This window comes from Oryzias melastigma, linkage group LG21 (genome assembly GCF_002922805.2).
Source record: "Oryzias melastigma strain HK-1 linkage group LG21, ASM292280v2, whole genome shotgun sequence".
Classification (NCBI taxonomy): domain Eukaryota; kingdom Metazoa; phylum Chordata; class Actinopteri; order Beloniformes; family Adrianichthyidae; genus Oryzias; species Oryzias melastigma.
Window position 1 is genome coordinate 2,811,397 of NC_050532.1, and position 17,729 is coordinate 2,829,125.

At 43.4% G+C, this 17,729-nt stretch overlaps 2 protein-coding genes across 2 annotated transcripts in view; one reads left to right on the top strand and one right to left on the bottom strand.

Annotated features, from left to right (window-relative positions):
• st6gal2a (ST6 beta-galactosamide alpha-2,6-sialyltranferase 2a) overlaps window positions 1-17,729 on the top strand; it is a 61,965-nt gene that overhangs the window by 12,592 nt on the left and 31,644 nt on the right. The window contains exon 2 of the mRNA XM_024286006.2: window positions 17,611-17,662. The gene's annotated coding sequence lies outside the window, so the exon portion shown is untranslated. The remainder of the gene's footprint in view (window positions 1-17,610; window positions 17,663-17,729) is intronic.
• LOC112154824 lies at window positions 6,371-11,716 on the bottom strand. The gene is made up of 2 exons (XM_024286005.2): window positions 10,267-11,716; window positions 6,371-10,202 (listed from the first exon to the last, which is right to left on the bottom strand). The coding sequence occupies exons 1-2, from the start codon at window positions 11,714-11,716 to the stop codon at window positions 7,801-7,803; spliced, it is 3,852 nt and encodes a 1,283-aa protein (XP_024141773.2). The 3' UTR covers window positions 6,371-7,800.

A 17,729-nucleotide genomic window follows, 5' to 3' on the forward strand; every position in this document is an offset into this window, starting at 1 on the left:
GGAGTTGGGAAGCTGCAGTAGAGTAGATTATTGTGCAAGCCCCTGCACGTTGCTATTGAACCTAACATGCCTGTCTGTCTTTTGTGGGTGGTTCTACCTTTGCCAACTGTCATGCATTATTGCTGAATTTCCCCCTCATCTGCTGCTGAATTTAAATGACTGTCATCATGAAAAACCAACCTTTTCAAGCTTTTTAGGTGTATTAAAAATAAACCCAAAGTAGTATTTTAATCCAGTCAGGAATCTGAGTATTCCTCTATAACCCTCTGGTCTGAGCACCAACCTCTCCCCAATCCATTAAAACGACCGCGTCCTCACACTGTGACATCACAAGGTGGGGAACAGCCCCTTCCTGGAGGAGTCTACACTGTCAGCCCCGCCCCCAGACTAACACACACCCATTTGTGATCGACCTAACACTTTCATTTTATATGCACATCTGTCTTTGCAAAAGTTCAGATGTTTATTGTTTTTGTGGGTGAAATACAGACAAATGAAATGGGCGGCGCATTAAGGATAGAGCCATTTTAATTCAGGGTAGGAAAAGAGCTCACAAAAATAACATATTTCATAAATAATTCCTTCTTTACTGTGCCAAAGATAATAAATGATCATATATATGGATATAGTTCAGTCTGAAAGGCTCAAGAAGATCACAATAGAAGCTACATCGCCCTACACAAAACAAGAGGTGGGTTGAGCGTAGTAGAACCCACGTTTGCTCTTGCAGGCAGATGAAACACCCGTGAATGCACTCTTGATTCTGCACTGTGTGGGTACAGTATTGCTCTGAAAACTGACTGTAGAGCTGCACCCGCATCTTACATCAACAACACCAGAATGTAGGTCACATATGCTGTGCAAGTAGAGAAAAGAGGAAGACTCTCATTATGGACATTTATGTTGTAGGATTATTTATTTTACGGTGAATGTTGTGAGTCGACCTAAAATGTATTTATATTTTTCTTAAAATACCCAAACATTTTAAACTTTCAATATCAGGGTTGTGGATTGTCACTTCGGTGATGATCTGATTAGATTCACAAATCAAGATCAACGTTTCACAGATGGAAACACAATTCTTACTATTTAATTTAACTGTTTGAATAGTTGCTATATGCATTTCTTTTTATTGGATGAATAAAAATTAAATTAATATGTATTTAATAACCATTATTTGAGACAGAAGATCTGAATCAACATAACGGATAAAAACACAAATATTTAGAAAGAAACACATGGTATTTGCCACTTTAAATACAGTTTTGTTTATTCTGTCAACTTCCAGAGGCCCGTTCCAAGAAGCAGGTTTTGTTGGAACTCTGAGTTCGTGAACTCCAAATTCACCAAAACTCTGAGTTTTCGGTTCCAGAAAGAGGGATAACTCAAACCCGTGAAAGTGGGTGAAACCAAGCCCGTTCCAAGAAGCAGGTTAAGCTGAACTCAGAATCAATCACTATGGTAACTGAGTCTGTGAATGAAACCTGGTCGGTAGCAGGTTTTCTTCAGGAAACTTAGAGTTCTCTGTGGTCTCCGCCCCTTTTTAAAGTGAAAGATGTTCAAATATGAGTTCCTCGTTAAAATTTAGAGAACATTCACATTAGAGACGTCACGTTTTCACCACTCAGAAACCAAAATGACATGTTCATTCATAGAGGATCATGTAGAGAGGAGGCTGATTAATCCAGAGGAAATGTTATTTACGTCGGTAGAGGATTTGGAGGACACGAGTCGACTGACTGCAGTTTCCCAATTCATTTTTATTTCAGCGATATTATAAATAGTGAGTTTTTCCAGGGACTCGCTATTAAAAAATACAGTTTTCTTTTCCTTATTTTAAACCCTTAACAATAGAAATTATTGAATGTCAAACACCGGGAAAGCATTTGAACTCATCTACCATCTGGCACTAGCGTCAAACATTAGCTCGGTTGTCAGCAACGCTGCCTCTCTATGCAGAGTTTGCGAGTTCGATTCCCGGCTTCGGAAAGTGTTTTTGCGCTTAAAAAAAAAAGAATTCGGCGAATATTTTTTAAGTCTTGAGAATTAAAATTAAATAAATACTTTTTCAACATATGCAGCTACAGTTTCTTTTTAGCGTGCAGTGATATCCGTGTGTGTAGGTGGGGGGTTTACCAAAACTGGTCATTCATGCAATTACAGAGATTACTGGTTAAATTAGTAACGGATCAAAAACCATTCCTTACTCAACAAGAGACAAAATAACCTTCCTGACATTATTTATTCATTATTAGAAATGATTCAAATAACTGCAGATATTTTCTCTTTCTGTTCTACCGCTGCAGCTGTGTTGCTTTTCTTGCAGAAAATGCGCTCCTATAGTCGCATTTGCTTGAAGGAACTTATCAATTTCTGCTGCCGGAAGTACGTAACTCAGCTGTTTGTTCCCGTTGCCATGGTGAATCATGCTGTCTTTGCTCCATTGATCGGGGCTTTTAATAGTCGCGACGCTCACACCTGATTCTGGTTCTGACAACTTCAAGTTGATTGAATCAAACATTTTCAGCTGTTCTGAAACCGAAAACCCTGAGTTTGAGAATTTAGAGTCCAGTGACTCTAAGTTCAGGTTTGAACTCTAAATTTGTTGAACCTGCTTCTTGGAACGGGCCCCTGGTCAGCAGTAAGCAAAACATAAACATCACATTTGCTTTGGATCATTTTACAACAAATCCTGAAAATCTTCTCCACAGTTTTTCCATTCTCAAGTTTAGTTGACAAAAGTTACAGTAGATAGGTATCAAGAAGATGGTAAACAAAGACACAACAACAACTGAGTAAAACTGACCACAACAACTAATAATCACCCACAATCTTTTAATCTAAACCGACAACAGTGTTTCCATTAGACATGTTTCATAAACTATCTTTCATCTTTAGAGGAAATTGATCACATGAGTTTCCTAATATTATTAAATTCATCTTTTTATATTCATATTCTAATCTGCTGTATTTATATTTTATATATTTAAGTTTTTCAGAAATAATTTCAGCAAACTGAACTTCAGTCTCTTTTGATAGCTTGATAGCTTTATTTTGAAAATCTTCACCGACAGTTTACTTTGAAGATGTATTTTCTTCCACTGACAATAGCACATTTAGTTTGTTTAGTTTATAGCTACAAGTTTGAATCTTGTCTTAGGTGCTGTTTTACAGAGTTCACCTCAATACTTTGTAATTCAAACGTAGTTGTTAATGACAGAGGTAGAAGGTTTTCTGCAGGTCTTCTTTTTGGCCCATTGTTCCATGTAGTAGACGAGGAAGGGTTTTTTTAGCCTTCATTTCCCAAGTTGCTGCATGCCAAGTCACTCAGGTTGTCTTAGAGTGATAGTTTGCATTCTATTTGTAGCTCTGCAGGATTTGAGTCCATCATGCCATAAGTATCACTACTATAACCTTTTGTTACTGTGATCTCTTCAAGTCATTGACTAGGTCCTCCTCTGTTGCTCTTCAAGCTTCTAGTTCAAGCTGCCTGTTTATTGTAGGAGAACCATCTCGTCCCTCGTGTCCTTCGACAGCTCTTTGGTTTTGGTCATAGTGGAGAGAATGAAGTCTGACTGTTTACGGTTGTAGACAGGTGTCTTTTATACAGGTAACCAGTTGAGGATAAAAGAGCTTTTTAAAGAAAACGTAACAGGTCTGTGAGGAACACAGTTCTTGTTTGTTTGTAGGAAATAAATCCTTTTTTCTGCACCATTAAACAAATATATTGTTTAAAAATTAAACAGTGGGATTTTTCTTCTTTTTTTTTTTACATCTTGACTCACGCAGTCGAACTGTATCTATGACGAACATTACAGACCTCTCATTATTTAAGTGGGACAACTTGCCGGATGAGTGACTGACACACTTTTTCCTCTCTGTTCAGATCCTAAGTCCTATTTTTTCTACTTGGTGAGAAGAGTCTGTGTTTGTTAACCCACTTTTATTTGACCCATGAATAATTTAAACACAGAGGGTGTCAAAACTGATAGATGATTCAGTGTTGTGTCTACAATTCTAGGCCTTGTCCCTTGCACTCCATGTTTGCAGATGTAGGGGTGTCTCTGGTCACTTTTAAATAAAGAAGTAGAGGTAGGGGTCATGGTGAACCCCCATTATAGTTGACATTGGACGAAAAAGAATTCTTATTAGTTTTTTGGTTCACAGATGTAGACTGTATCTGAATTCATCCTTTACCCCTACGGCTTCTTCCTACCCCAACATTTAGCCCTCCAGGTGGAGAGTTATGGAAAAATAGTGTCTTCACAAATACGTTTAAAGTTCAGTGATTCAGCTCCAAATGCCCCTACAGTTGGAGCAATAGGGAGGAGCGGTTGTAGGGGTGGGGAATGAATTTGGATTCAGCCATGGTCTCTGCAGTCGACAGGCTCTTGTCAGTGCAACCTCTAGAATCAGAAAGTAGTTTTCCTCAGACTTAATAAAAATACTCCTAAAACCATTGATTCATTGAATTCACTTTTTTTTCATTAATGCTACACTCCTGAAATTTCTCTGATTGTCCTGGAGTCTTAACAAAATGACAGGTTGTGACTGATGCTTCTTTGGAGAAATCACTTTTAGTTTGTATCTATTTCCTATTGTTCTTACTGCTGCTGTCTAAAGTTTTATATGTCTATTTCATCAGTGTATTACCAACCAGCACCCAGCATCCTACGCACGTCCATGCTTCTTTGACAATTGCTTAGTGATGTTTGTGGACCTTTCGCTGTTCTATTGTTGACTAGATGTGTTTAAAATGTTGCACTTGTCCTTTCTACTGGTGATTGGTTGTGTCATGTTCCCATGTCGAGATGCTGTCAACGGGAAAGTCTTTGGCAACTGTTGCTGTTGCTTGGTTACGATGGTCTGGTCCTGTGGTTTTCCGTTGTCAGAATGTCTATGCATGGACGAAGGAAAGTGACGGGATCAAACAATAAGAGCAATAACAGGTGCAAAGTTTTAAGCATATAGCTCAATAGAACATGGACAGAACCAAATGTTTAAGTCTATAAATGTATTGAGGAGTCCCAGTCAGTGGACACAAAGCATATCTTACATACAATACCTCATTAGTTTAATCCCATATGAAGTTGAGGATGAAGCTAATTTGAAATGACACATTTTTCCAGTTGATTTTCTAGCTTGAATAGAATTCTTTTTTGTTGACCAAGCTGTGACAGAACAGAATTCTTACATACGTGATGTTGCTCAGGTGCTCTGAGAGCAGCTGCTGGGAAAAAAAACCAAACAACTTTTTTTTAATAACTTCCAGGAAGTAAGCCTGGTTAAATCTTCTCCACACACTTAGTGAATGTCATTTTTGTTCTGTTCTCTTGTGCAACTCTTGTTTCCTGCAGGGCTGCATTGGCCAACATTAATCTTATCTGCTTCGAAACAGTTTATTTTTTCTAAACCTTTTCAGTGTCGTCACGTTTAGGTGAGTCTATTCACTTTCAATTGAAATATTAACTATTCATTGTGGTATTCCACAAGGCTCAGTAATGGGACCAACATTTTTTATTTTATACATAAATGATCTTTGTGATGTGTCCAAAATACTGCAATTTGTTTTGTTTGCTGATGACACCAATTTTTTTTGTTCTGGGAAAAATTTGGATACATTAGTTTCTGTTATCGAGCAAGAAATGATTTTACTTGAGGAATGGTTTAATAGAAACAAACTCTCTCTCAATTTAAAAAAAAACAAAGTTTATGTTGTTTAGTAACAAAAAATTTATTTCAAATTTTAATTTGAAATGGAATGGTGTAGACATAGAAAGAGTTCATGAATTTCGATTTCTGGGGATTATTGTTGATGAGAATTTAAAATGGAAGCAACATATTATTTATATAAAACAAAAAAAAAGTAAAAATCTTGCAGTTTTTAACAAAGCTAAATATTTGTTGAATTACAAAGCTATGCATATTCTGTATTTCTCCTTGATTTTTACCATATTTTTCATATTGTTTGGAAGTCTGGGGTCATTCTTCTGAGTCGAACCTAGAACTTTTAACAATTCTGCGAAAGAAATCATTAAGAATAATACATTTGACTTCCTACAATGAGCACACCTCTAAATTAACGATACATTTACAAGTCGCATGACAATGGGACGTTCCATTTTCATGATGGAGGTGTTCGCATGAGTCTCTAGGAAACTGAAAAACACACATGTGCTCTTCCTCACTACAACCCTCTAGGAGCGCAGAAAACCCCCAAACCCCTGTACGAGTGCATGTGACTAAGGCTTTCATTAGTCTTTGAGATTATTAAAAAACAGAAGTCCTGCAGCTTTGTCATTGTGCTTCTCTTGAAAGGCTGCTGGGAAGATTTAGCCCATTTACTAAAAGATTCATGAAGTCGAGAACGTTAGGTTAAGAAATTAACCCTGGTTCTCTGAAACATGAGTGAGGTATCTCACTATGGGACACGCCCCCTATGCGCTGTCCCCAGAAGCTTTTTTCACATTACGCCAGTCCTGACTGGCCGTCAGGAAGTGACGTCCACTCTAGGAGGAGGGACTTCCTTCTAGTATATAAGTGGGACGTCATCTTCCTCTCCTCAGTCTAAGAAAGCTCACCTCTTCTCGCTCCAGGCAAGAAGGGTTGTCTGGTGAGATACCTCACTCATGTTTCAGAGAACCAGGGTTAATTTCTTAACCTAACGTTCTCTTTCAACATTCATTCGGTATCTCACTATGGGATATAGAGACTCCCGGATTGCCAGACAGGCTTACTTGAAGACTAAGAAGTACACGGTCTTTTCAAACTGGCGCAGAAGCCACACCTAACACTGCGTGAGACAGAGTTGGTGTAGTCACATCCAGTTTATAGAATCTGGTGAAGGTGTGGGGTGAAGCCCAGCTGGCAGCTTCACATATGTCACCTACCGAGATCCCTTGAAATAGTGCCCAAGAAGAGGCCATTCCACGTGTGGAGTGAGCCCGCAGATAAGCAGGGGGTTCCAATCCCCTGACATTATAAGCCATGACAATAGCCTCCACAATCCAACGTGACAAACGTTGCTTAGTGAGAGGTCTACCCTTGTGCGGTGGAGCCCATGACACAAACAGCTGTTCTGACTTTCTGAAGTCAGAGGTCATTTCCGTATAAATGCGCAGAGCTCGGACCGGGCAGAGTGCATGAAGCCGCTCTTGCTCAACAGAGGCAAAAGGCGGTGGGTAGAAGGCTGATAGCTCAAGAGGGCGGCTTGACACAGCCGAATCAAAAACCTTGGGTAAAAAGGCAGGATTAGGTTTCAACAGAACCCTTGAATCCCCCCTGGAAAATTGCATGCATGACGGGTTAACTGACAACGCATGAATATCGCTCACACGTTTTGCAGAAACCAGTGCAATCAGCAAAGCCGTTTTTAAGGAGAGCACCTTAAGCTCGACCTGCTGCAGAGGCTCAAAAGGTGAACGTGTCAACACATCGAGCACCAAGGATAAATCCCAAGGAGCGACCAGGCTCCTGGACACCGGCCTAAGTCGGCGCGCTCCCCTCATGAACTGTACCACGAGCGGATGCTGGCCCGCCGTTCTGTTTCCAAAACCGACATGGCAGGCCGATATAGCAGCTAAGTACACCTTAATGGTGGAGAAAGCTAGACCCTTGTCCAACAGGTTCTGCAGAAATGACAGAATGTCAGCCACAGAACTCTGATAAGCCACCACAGTGCTTTTAGCGCACCAGTCCTCAAACGCACGCCATTTTCCATCATACGCCAACGTGTAGAGGAAGCTCTGGCGTTTTGAATCGTTTCCACAACGTTTTGTGGGAGACCCGTGGCGGTCAGGTTTAACCTCTCACAGGCCAGGCCCATAGTGCCATATGACCTGGATGAGGATGGAAGATTTCCCCGCGCGCCTGCGACAGCAGGTCTCTGCGGAGGGGAAGTGGCCATGGTTCCCTGTCCATCAGCTGAAAAATCTCGGCTAGCCAGGGTTTCCCAGGCCAGCGTGGAGCTATCAGGATGAGAGAATGGTGCCCACCTCGTACCCTGGCCAGGGTGGGGGGTATCAACTCCAGTGGAGGAAACGCATACAGCAGGGCCTTCGGCCATTCGTGCGCTAATGCGTCCAGTCCCAGAGGAAGGCCCTGATCGGTCAGGGAGTAAAACTTGGGACACTGCGCATTCTCCGCTGATGCAAAAAGGTCGATCTCTGCTCGACCGTAGATGGTCCATATCTGAGCCACCACATCGCTGTGGAGCTTCCATTCCCTGTAGCGAGGGTTGCCCCTGGACAGTAGATCCGCTGCGCGGTTCATAATGCCCGGAACGTGGATGGCTCTCAATGACAGCAGGTGAGAGCTGCTCCATACTATCAGTCTGTGTGCCAACGTGTGCAGACGACGTGAGCGCAGCCCCCCCTGCTTGTTGATATATGCCACTACAGTGGTATTGTCGGTTCTGACCAGAACATGCTCCCCCCTCAAGCGGGGCAGGAAATGTTTCAGTGCCAGAGACACGGCCAGGAGCTCCAGGCAGTTTATGTGAACTGACTGCATGTGAGAGCTCCATGAACCGTTCACTGTCATGCCTTCGTGTGTGGCTCCCCAGCCTGTCAACGAAGCATCCGTGGTCACAATTTTCCGTGTTTGGATGGTTCCCATGGTAACGCCCCTGGTTAGGAAGTGCGCGCTCCTCCATGGATGGAGGGTGACAGCACACGTTACCGTTATATGAACTCTGCGGTGGGCGTGGCGAGCGGGGCTCAGGTTGAGCGACGCCACCCACCGCTGAAACGGTCGCATGTATAGACGACCTAACGGGACCACTATTAATGCAGACGCCATCAGACCCAGCAGTCTGAGGCACTGCCTGAACCGGAGACACGCCCCCCTTCGGAACAGCGCCAGACAAGCCCGAAAGGCTCTCAGTCTGTCCGCGGAGAGTCGCGCTCTGAACTCTTTTGAGTCCAGAGAAAGCCCGATGAAGGTGATCGTTTGGGCTGGAATCAAGACGCTCTTGTCCCAGTTTATAGTGAAACCCAATGCGATCAAGTGTGACGTAAGCAGCTCTGCGTGCGCAGAAAGATCTCTGGGAGATTGCGCTGCAAGAAGCCAGTCGTCTATGTACGTTGCCAGTCGCATCCCTCTCTCTCTCAGAGGCGCGATTGCCGCTTCCGTACATTTGACGAACACCCGGGGGCTTAAAGAGAGGCCAAACGGGAGAACCACATATTCGTATGTCTTCCCCTGAAAGGCAAATCGTAGATACTTTCTGTGCGGGGGATAAATAGGGATGTGAAAGTACGCGTCTTTCAGATCTATGGAGATGAACCAGTCCCCTTGACGCACGAATCGCATCAGAGCTGCGTGAGTCAGCATTCTGAACGTGTACTGTCTTAAGTATTTGTTCAGAGCACGCAGATCTAGAATTGGGCGGAGACCTCCGTCCCGTTTCGGAACCAGAAAGTACCGGGAATAAAATCCGTCCGCGCTCTGCGCTGGCGGAACGGGCTGGATTGCATTTTTGTTCATGAGCGCCGCGATCTCGGCTTGTAAGATGCGCGCTCTCTCCCCGTGAGCCTGCGAGTGCAGAATGCCGTTGAAACGGGGGGGTGTGAATGCAAACTGAAGCCTGTAACCTCTGGTTACAGTTTTCATTACCCAGCTGGAAGCCCCACAGTCTCGCCATGCTCGTGCATTCGCTGACAGCGGCCCGAGATGTGGCGGCTTTGGAAAATGAGCGAGCAGTGCGGAGTGCGCGTGCACGGGTCGTGCACTGCTCGTTCCAAGACACCTGGGCTGCAGTGGCGCGGGGGGAGTTCCCCCCCGCAGCCTCATGTGCAGCTGCGCAGGCTCGTACCGTTCTGTTCCCCTTTTTGTGTTTTCCTGCCCGCGTGTGCGCGCGTTGTGCATTGAGCTGAGACATGCGCATGGGACAGTTTTTATTGAACACATTTTGTTTAATAACAGAACATATTTGCACTGGTGTGTGCTTGTGCTCTTGTGAGCATTTACTGAACGCAGCTGTGGCTCCACTGAGCTCTCTGCTGGTCCGGTCTTCCTCCTTTTCAACTGGCTGTGTGCTGGGAGCGCCAGCGCATCCTCTGCACGCCTTTTGGAGGGCTTGAACGTTGAACAGAACAGAACGTTGTGTGGGAGGGTGAGGGCAGGTGTCTGGCCGAGCCCGCTCCTCCTCCCGGTAGAGAGTGTCTCAGGTGGCACGTCTCTTTTTCTTGGAGTTCCCGGTGCTTGACGGGGCCGGCTGGTTTCCCGGTGACACCTTGGGAGCAAACGGCTTCTTGTTCCACGCGCCTTTCAGCTCCGTGGGTTTGCCGTGACCGCGGTCGTCCGACTGTGGTTGGGGCTGACGCCTGGGGATGCGAAAAGCCGGTCGAGCCACAGCCTGAGCGAAGGTCTGACGCGGTGCAGCTGAGAGAGGGAGCGCCTTCCTGGGCAGGCAGAGCTGGAGGGCCTCGCCTTCTCTCTTCTTTTCCTCGCACCGTTTCTGCATCGTGGCCACCGCTGGTCCAAATAAACCTTTAGGGTCCACGGGAACGTCGAGGAGATGAGTCTTCTCCTTCTGAGACAGACTCGAGAGGTTCAGCCATCTCGCCCTCTCCTGAGTCACCATGAGGGCCATAGCCCGTCCGGCGGCTTGGACAGCGGATCTGTGTAGGCGCAGGCAGAGGTCCGTCACCACGCACAGTTCGTCCCACAGGTCTGAGGTCGGAGAGGCTGACATCTGCTCCTGAATTTCCGCCTGATAAGCGAGGAGCAGAGATGATGCGTTCAGGGCCTTTACTGACGAGGCTACCGCCCTGTAGCCTTTGTCGGTCAGCGTAGACTGGAACCCATCAGATTTTGAGGGTAAGGCGGGGCTCGCGGACGTCATGCTGGGTTTCTGCGTCGGGTGCAGGTGGGACGCCAGCAGAGGTTCCACTGGAGGAATGTGGGCGAAGCCATTTTCCTCCATGCCAGCCCAGTCAAGCGCCGAGTTCCCGAAGGTGGGGTTCTTGGCGGTGAGTGGATTGCTCCACGACCGGGTCGCCTCCTCCAGGCACTCTGGGAAGACCGGCAACAGCTGTCGACCAGGAGATTTGGCTTTCGGGAGCCGTTTTCCCTCGTAGCGAGACACGGGGGTCTCGGTGGGGGTTTCAGGCCACTCCACGCCCAGCTTTGCAGCTGCTCTCCTGCAGACGTCATGCAGGTCCACCGTAGCAGTCGGGTTTGGAGATCCGCTGCGTGTGCCTGTCAGTCCCGTCGGCTTCGCAGCCGCGGGAAAGATAAAAGGTCCGCAGTCCTCCTCGTCCTCTTCGGATCCGAGGCTGATGGACTCATCTTCGGAGTCAGACTCGGCGCCAGCGGCGTCATGCTGCTCCGGAGGTGCGGCCTCGTAAGGCTCCTCATGGTCGCTCAGCGGGGCGGCAGCGTCAAGCTGGTCGCCCCAGCTGGCATCCATGGGGGATGAATTTCCGCGGGCGCAGTCGGTTAACTCCGGCGGCGGGGGAATGGCTACCCCCATCATCGGGTCTACCGCTGACAGGCTCACTTGGCGCGAGAGCCGCCGTTTGCGGGTTTTGGTGGAGAGCCGTGCGCAGTGCTCACATGTGACCGGAGATGCTAACGCATCCTGGGCGTGTTGCAGCCCCAGACACGAAGCACAAGCAGAGTGGGTGTCTGCTCCGGCTATTTTATTCCCACACGTGCACGCTCTCGATGGCGGCCTGACTGTGTCCGTGGTGAGGACAGGTTTAGGCTCCATTTCTCTTTTTTAGCTCCGATAAAAAGCGGAAGCTTCGAGTAGCTAGTATGGTGGCTAGCTACAGCAGCTGCTGTTTGGTGACAGGCCAGCTACTACTTGGCCCAAAGAGCAAATGCAACTTCGGCTAGCGTTCGGCGACCGAGTGGTTAGCTCGCTCTGCGAACAGTTAAGCTAGTCCTGCTACAAGAGCCCTCTGAGACCGTGCTTCTGGGAGCGAGAAGAGGTGTTAGACTGAGGAGAGGAAGATGACGTCCCACTTATATACTAGAAGGAAGTCCCTCCTCCTAGAGTGGACGTCACTTCCTGACGGCCAGTCAGGACTGGCGTAATGTGAAAAAAGCTTCTGGGGACAGCGCATAGGGGGCGTGTCCCATAGTGAGATACCGAATGAATGTTGAAAGAGAACTTGTTTGTTAAGTCTGGCTCCTGCACTGTGCTCCAGCTCATGCCAGCGGTCCTGAAGGAGTTGACATCAGGGCTTTGCCTGCCTGCAGTCAAATTTGCAAACACTTCACATGAAATCACACTAAATCTATGCAGCTACATCCTCGTGGGGTTTTTGGTGCTTTGGGGCTCAACGTAAAGTGTTTTTTTTTCTAAAGTAGAGTTGCATGTGGTGCAAAAAAGCGAAGCATCCATATTTAAGAGGCCAAACGCATAACCTGAAACACATCCACACATCAGCCTTTCATCCGTTTCATTTGGTTCATGAACTGATTGCCATTGGACTAGAAGGTGAAAAAAAATTCTACTTCTGTATTTGAGCTTATATAAATACCTTGGGGCTGCAGTTACTCAGAAAATCACACATTTTTTACGCCATTTCATTTTGTTTTTTCACATTTTGCGGACTGCTAAAAAGAACAAGATCCTGTCTGTATTTTTATTTACTTCTCCCTTTTTTTCCTTGTAAAAGTATGAACACAATTTTATTTTAGACCATTAGAACCGTTAGAATTGGTCCCAGAAGGCAATGCAACAAAAATCATTTTAACTAAATATAAAAAATATGTATATTATTTTAGAAAACTAAGACATTTCCTTTACAAATATTTGCCGAGTGCATTTTCTGTCAAGTTCAGCCCCAAAAATAATTGATTGTGACCTCCTGCTTCAGTCTGGACTCATTAACCTCAACACTCCTTCCACTCCAGCCCAAGGTCATAAATCATTTTTGTATCCAGTTGTTAAGCTGGTTAAGTTAGCGCTTGTTTCCAAAAATATTCCTCCTGAAAAACTTTACAGGGACATGGAATACCTGTTGCATTTGATGTGCTGTCCTGTGAGGGATCAGGGGAATTCATTGACTATTCCATAACAGCCTGGAACCTTTCAATGAATGTACATGTTATTCACAGAAGGACGTGTTTGTAGTAGCCAGCTTTGGAATTGGGTTTTTATCATGTGGCTGTCAGAATAGTTGACTTTGGGAGACACTGAAATTGAACGGTGGTGTAGTGTTTTGCACTCTTGACTCACAGTGAGAAGGTTCAAATCCCAGGTTGGGTCTTTCTGTATGGAGTTTCCATGCCCTCCTTCTGTAAATATGTGTTTTTTTCAGGAACTCAGACTTTCTCCTTCAGTCCAAAGACATGCTTCATAGCAGAGTTCCCACAGGGTCTTAACAAGTCTTAAAAGCTCTTGAATTTGAACATTTTAAAATACGGCCTTAAAAAGCATTTAAAAAGTCCTAGATTTTGATATCTTGGGCTTAAGAATTGTGTAATTTTAATCGCTACAGAATGAGATTTACGTCCCTCTAACGTTAACCGCTAATTCTGTCACTTCCCTAAACTGGGGTACGTTTGATTTGTTCTCCAGGGACGCTCTAGTCATTCACAGTCAAGTAGGCATATTTCTATGCAAATTGGAGGCTGGTTCGTTTGTTGGTTCATTTGTCTGTTAGTTTATAACGGGATAAAAAAACGAAGGATTCATATAGTTTCTGAACATAATTTTGAACGATAGTTTAAGATAAAACAATGATGCAATTGTGAAAGTGAAACATGCAGCAAATAAATACATTTTATTAGTAAAAGTCCTTGAAAAAAAGAACAATGCTGGGAAGATTGTTCAAGAGGAAGATTGCAAGTGAGGATGTACAATTAGAAGAGAAGAAAATGAGAAAGGAGATTCATTCCTTAAATTTATCAAGTTCTTTAGCACAACAATCAACTAAATATTTGCCTTTGTTTTCAACAAATTAGAAAATAATCGAATATCTCCAGTTGTCGAATGCCAGGACAAATTTCTCCTTGTTTATAGACCCTTAATCTTACTTTGAGCAATCTCAATCTCTGGATTAGCGCACATGTGTCGGTGCTCTTTTATTTTATTTTTTTATTAATATCCATTATGTTTCATTTAACCAAAAGACAACACCAGAGCCAACTGTTTACACAAATTTGGTTTATTAGTCCCCGATGGTTTCAGGGCACCAAAATGCGAGTAATGAACTAATGAGGATTTTCTGTAGTCTAGTAATTGTAATTTAAAACTGGCAACCTGTTCAGGTTCACTAAAAAGTAGAAGTTGGGTCCAGTAAGCCCATGACCCCAGAAGAGATTTGGCAGGTTTAGAAGATGGATGGATGAGTGGATGGCTACTCCAGTCGTATGACTAAAAGAGACATTAACTGAGAAACCTTTGACGATTTTGTCCACTCCAGGAAACATTTGAGAAGTCTTGTGATGTCAATTTTGTCGCTTATATTTTCAAAACAGTCTTTATGCAACCGTCCTTCAGCCCTCAAGTACTAAGCCCCCATCTCACCCTCCCAAACGGTCTATCTGTCCCACACACACCCCTTCTCCTTCCTCAGTCGTTGCCGTTCACTCTGATTATTATCAGGTGTACGTGTCCACGTGGTGTTGTGTCCTTTGGGTGCACACTCGGCAGAAGTAGTTTCACTGATGCATATCCACGTCGTTTCCTTGTTGTTGACTCGTCAACGAAAGGACGTGGGATTTTTGTTTTGTTTTTTCCCTGGTTTTTCCAGGTGCACATTTTTCATTCAGTGACATTTAGCCTAATTCCGTTGTAGGCGCGTTTATGCCGACTCACAACAGACTGCCGCCTGACACCAACACCATCTGCTAGCTGTGAGGTTTCCCAGAGTAGTGTTTGTGCAGATGTGTGCGCTTGCATCACTCTCCCTTCCTCTTCCCTCTGTCCTCCTGCTGGTTCCATCCTGCTTGACCCCGGCGAACAGGAGGACCGGGGCGTCTGGAGGGTGGGGGGTTGGGGAAGCAACCACCGTCACTTCTGCAGATTCTTCTAGAAGTCTACGGCTTCAGAAAGGGGAAGCTGTAATCAGGACTACAGGAGGCTGTGTCCTGCTCTCTGATGAGAAGAATCCTCCTCCATTAGGAGAGCAAAACTCATAACTACATGAGGCTCAGAGGACTGGGGGGCAATTGATGCCTCATTTAGTCTCCTTTGTCACTATGTAAGAAGATTTGAAACGTTAATGTTATTTATGCTTTTTTAGACAAAAAAAGAAAAAAGGCAAAATGAAGGTATTAGAGCTGCACAGTATTAGGGAAATTTGCGATATTATTGATCACTCTTGTGATGAGTTGTGATTCATGAGAAAAAAACAGAACAAAAAACGACAAACTCATCCTTTTCATTTCTCTGCAGCAGCTTTATTTAAATAAAAGTCAGTTATACTCTAAATAAGCCTCGTCTAGACAGGAGCAGGGCTTCTAACGTAACATTTGATTGGTCAACAATGTGATGGAGTCCATCTGATTAATGAAATCCTTCAAGCTGCCATGAGGTTGTTTAGCATGTGTGTAAACATTTAGGGTAACCTTTATCATAGTTTACGCCATCTTTTGCTTTGTAAAGTGATATATAAATAAAGTTTAAGTCATTAATTTTGCGATACATGTATCACACAGAGATGTATCGCGATAACGATACATTTTTGACTTATTATGCAAGACTAATTTGTATTCTCTAAAGACATCAGGAAACTTCAGGGATTTCATTGCATTGTAAATATAATTATCAGTTATTATGCTTAATTAAACTGACAAAAACGGTAGAAAAAGGTCAAAAAATGTCCCAAAAGTAACAATTTCTGTCGGTGTTTTTTTTTGGACAATGTGCTATGCATGTTTTACAACAAGCAAGTGTTATTGGACGTACTCAAAACTTAAAAAAAAAAAAAGAATTTACTCCAAAGATAAAACTCTTGTGGCTTATTCTCATTTTTAGCTGGGTTCATCAAATAAATTAAATTAAGTGGGGAAAAAACAAGAAGGAGGCTAAGAAAGATCTTGATCCAAAATAAAAGAAAAAATATTTTGCAATAAATTAAGAAAAGGGTCACAAGTAATTCATCCAAAAAATGAAAGTTAAAAGAAATGAGCAGACTAGGGAGTTCAGAACAAACGGTTGCAGTTGGAAAATCTCATTACACTCTTAAAAACAAGGTTCGCATACGCTGAAAAGAAGCAGCCCTGAACTGTGATTAGTTTAGGGAAAGCAGTGAAGAGAAGTTTAACAACTTTATCTTACTTTTTACCTCTTACTGGCTTTTACTGCTGTCACTTTAACAACAAATCACACAAATTGACCCTCAGGTGCAACAGTCCGTTGTTATTATTCATCCAAAACCAGCAACTTTGAGTAATAAAACAAACCAAAAAAAGGAAATTTTTCTATTGTACTTCAAATAAGATTGTCAGAACTAGTGTGAAACCAATGAGCATATGACTGTAATAGTGATAGTTTTGTGTGTTAGTAATCCATATGTATGTTCATGATGTAGGGAAACACCAAGGGACTTTAGAGAATACATTTCTTTTTGTAAATGTTGTTGTTTGTCTTTATGCTTGATTAAACTGACATAAATAGAAGAAAAAAATTGTAAAATATGACCAAAATAAACAGAATACAGTCATTTCTGGCGCTTGTCTGCTGGCAAACCTGCTCTGTATGTTTTACTTGGATCAGCTCAAAGCCATTTTTAGGATTCGCAAGTGTTATCCGACTTTCCTATAACTTCATAAAAAGAATTTACCCGCTTTGTTGATTGTCTTTCTTAGTGTTTTTAACATGTTCTTGTAGCAATTTTCTCATAACAGATGACATAAAAGAGTTTACAATGAAAACAGCGCTCCTGAGGATTCAAATCGTGTTGGACCAGAAAACCGGATGCTTGAAAAAGCTCAGACAAAAGTCAAGTCTCCTTTCCCTTCCATGCACTCTTGCCCGTTAATGCTTAGTCATGATGAGCATTCAATGCAGCTAATTGCGATTCTGGCTCAAAATTGCATGACTGTATTGTTAGAGCGGGAACACCAGTAACCCGTCCAAACGCTGCGCTAAAATACACCAGATTCTAGCAGAGAGATGCTAGTTCCTAGTCTTTTAGAATCCAAATTTATGTCTATGTTTTTGAAAAGTTAATTTCTATGAGCAACCATTTATTTCAGTTTAAAAACAACGCAATAGTGTTTGCACTTTAAAATTAAAGTATTTCTTTTGCATATTTGGCATTATTTGTATTGAAAAAATGTCCTTGTTACATTGCTATTTAAGTTAGTCTTAACATTTGTTCTGACCAATGAAACACACTTTCTCTATTTACAGATGTATAGCAGACTGAATATATTTAGAGGTAAAACTAGCTAATTTGTTGGAACACATAAGAGCCATAGACTCTTTTTTTTCCAAGTATTTAAAAAAATATTGGTTGATTATTGGTATTGGCTGCAAGAGGTCGGGAAATATCGGGTATTGTTTTTAAAAAGTCATTATTGTTCATCAATAATATCGAGTGAACGCTATACTTTGTTGTTGGTTCGTCTCAAACTGTTGAAATGTTTTTCAAACCCTCAGACTTTCATGTTACCACTCATCAGCCCCCTTTTTTCTTTTAGGGTCCTGTTAAAATCCTGGCAGCCGCATGGACGGGAAGCATTAAAATTCCAGGTAAGTGTTCTTCTGCTGAAGTCCTCGTTTTTCCTGGTTTCTTGGAGAGTTTAACTGACACCTTTGC

Excerpts from the sequence above, each read along its gene's own strand:
- LOC112154824 (XM_024286005.2), bottom strand. The coding sequence starts at position 11,716 with ATGGAGCCTAAACCTGTCCTCACCACGGACACAGTCAGGCCGCCATCG. Across the intron at positions 10,203-10,266 it reads CAAACCCACGGAGCTGAAAG|CACCGGGAACTCCAAGAAAA; the intron begins GCGCGTGGAACA and ends GGCCCCGTCAAG.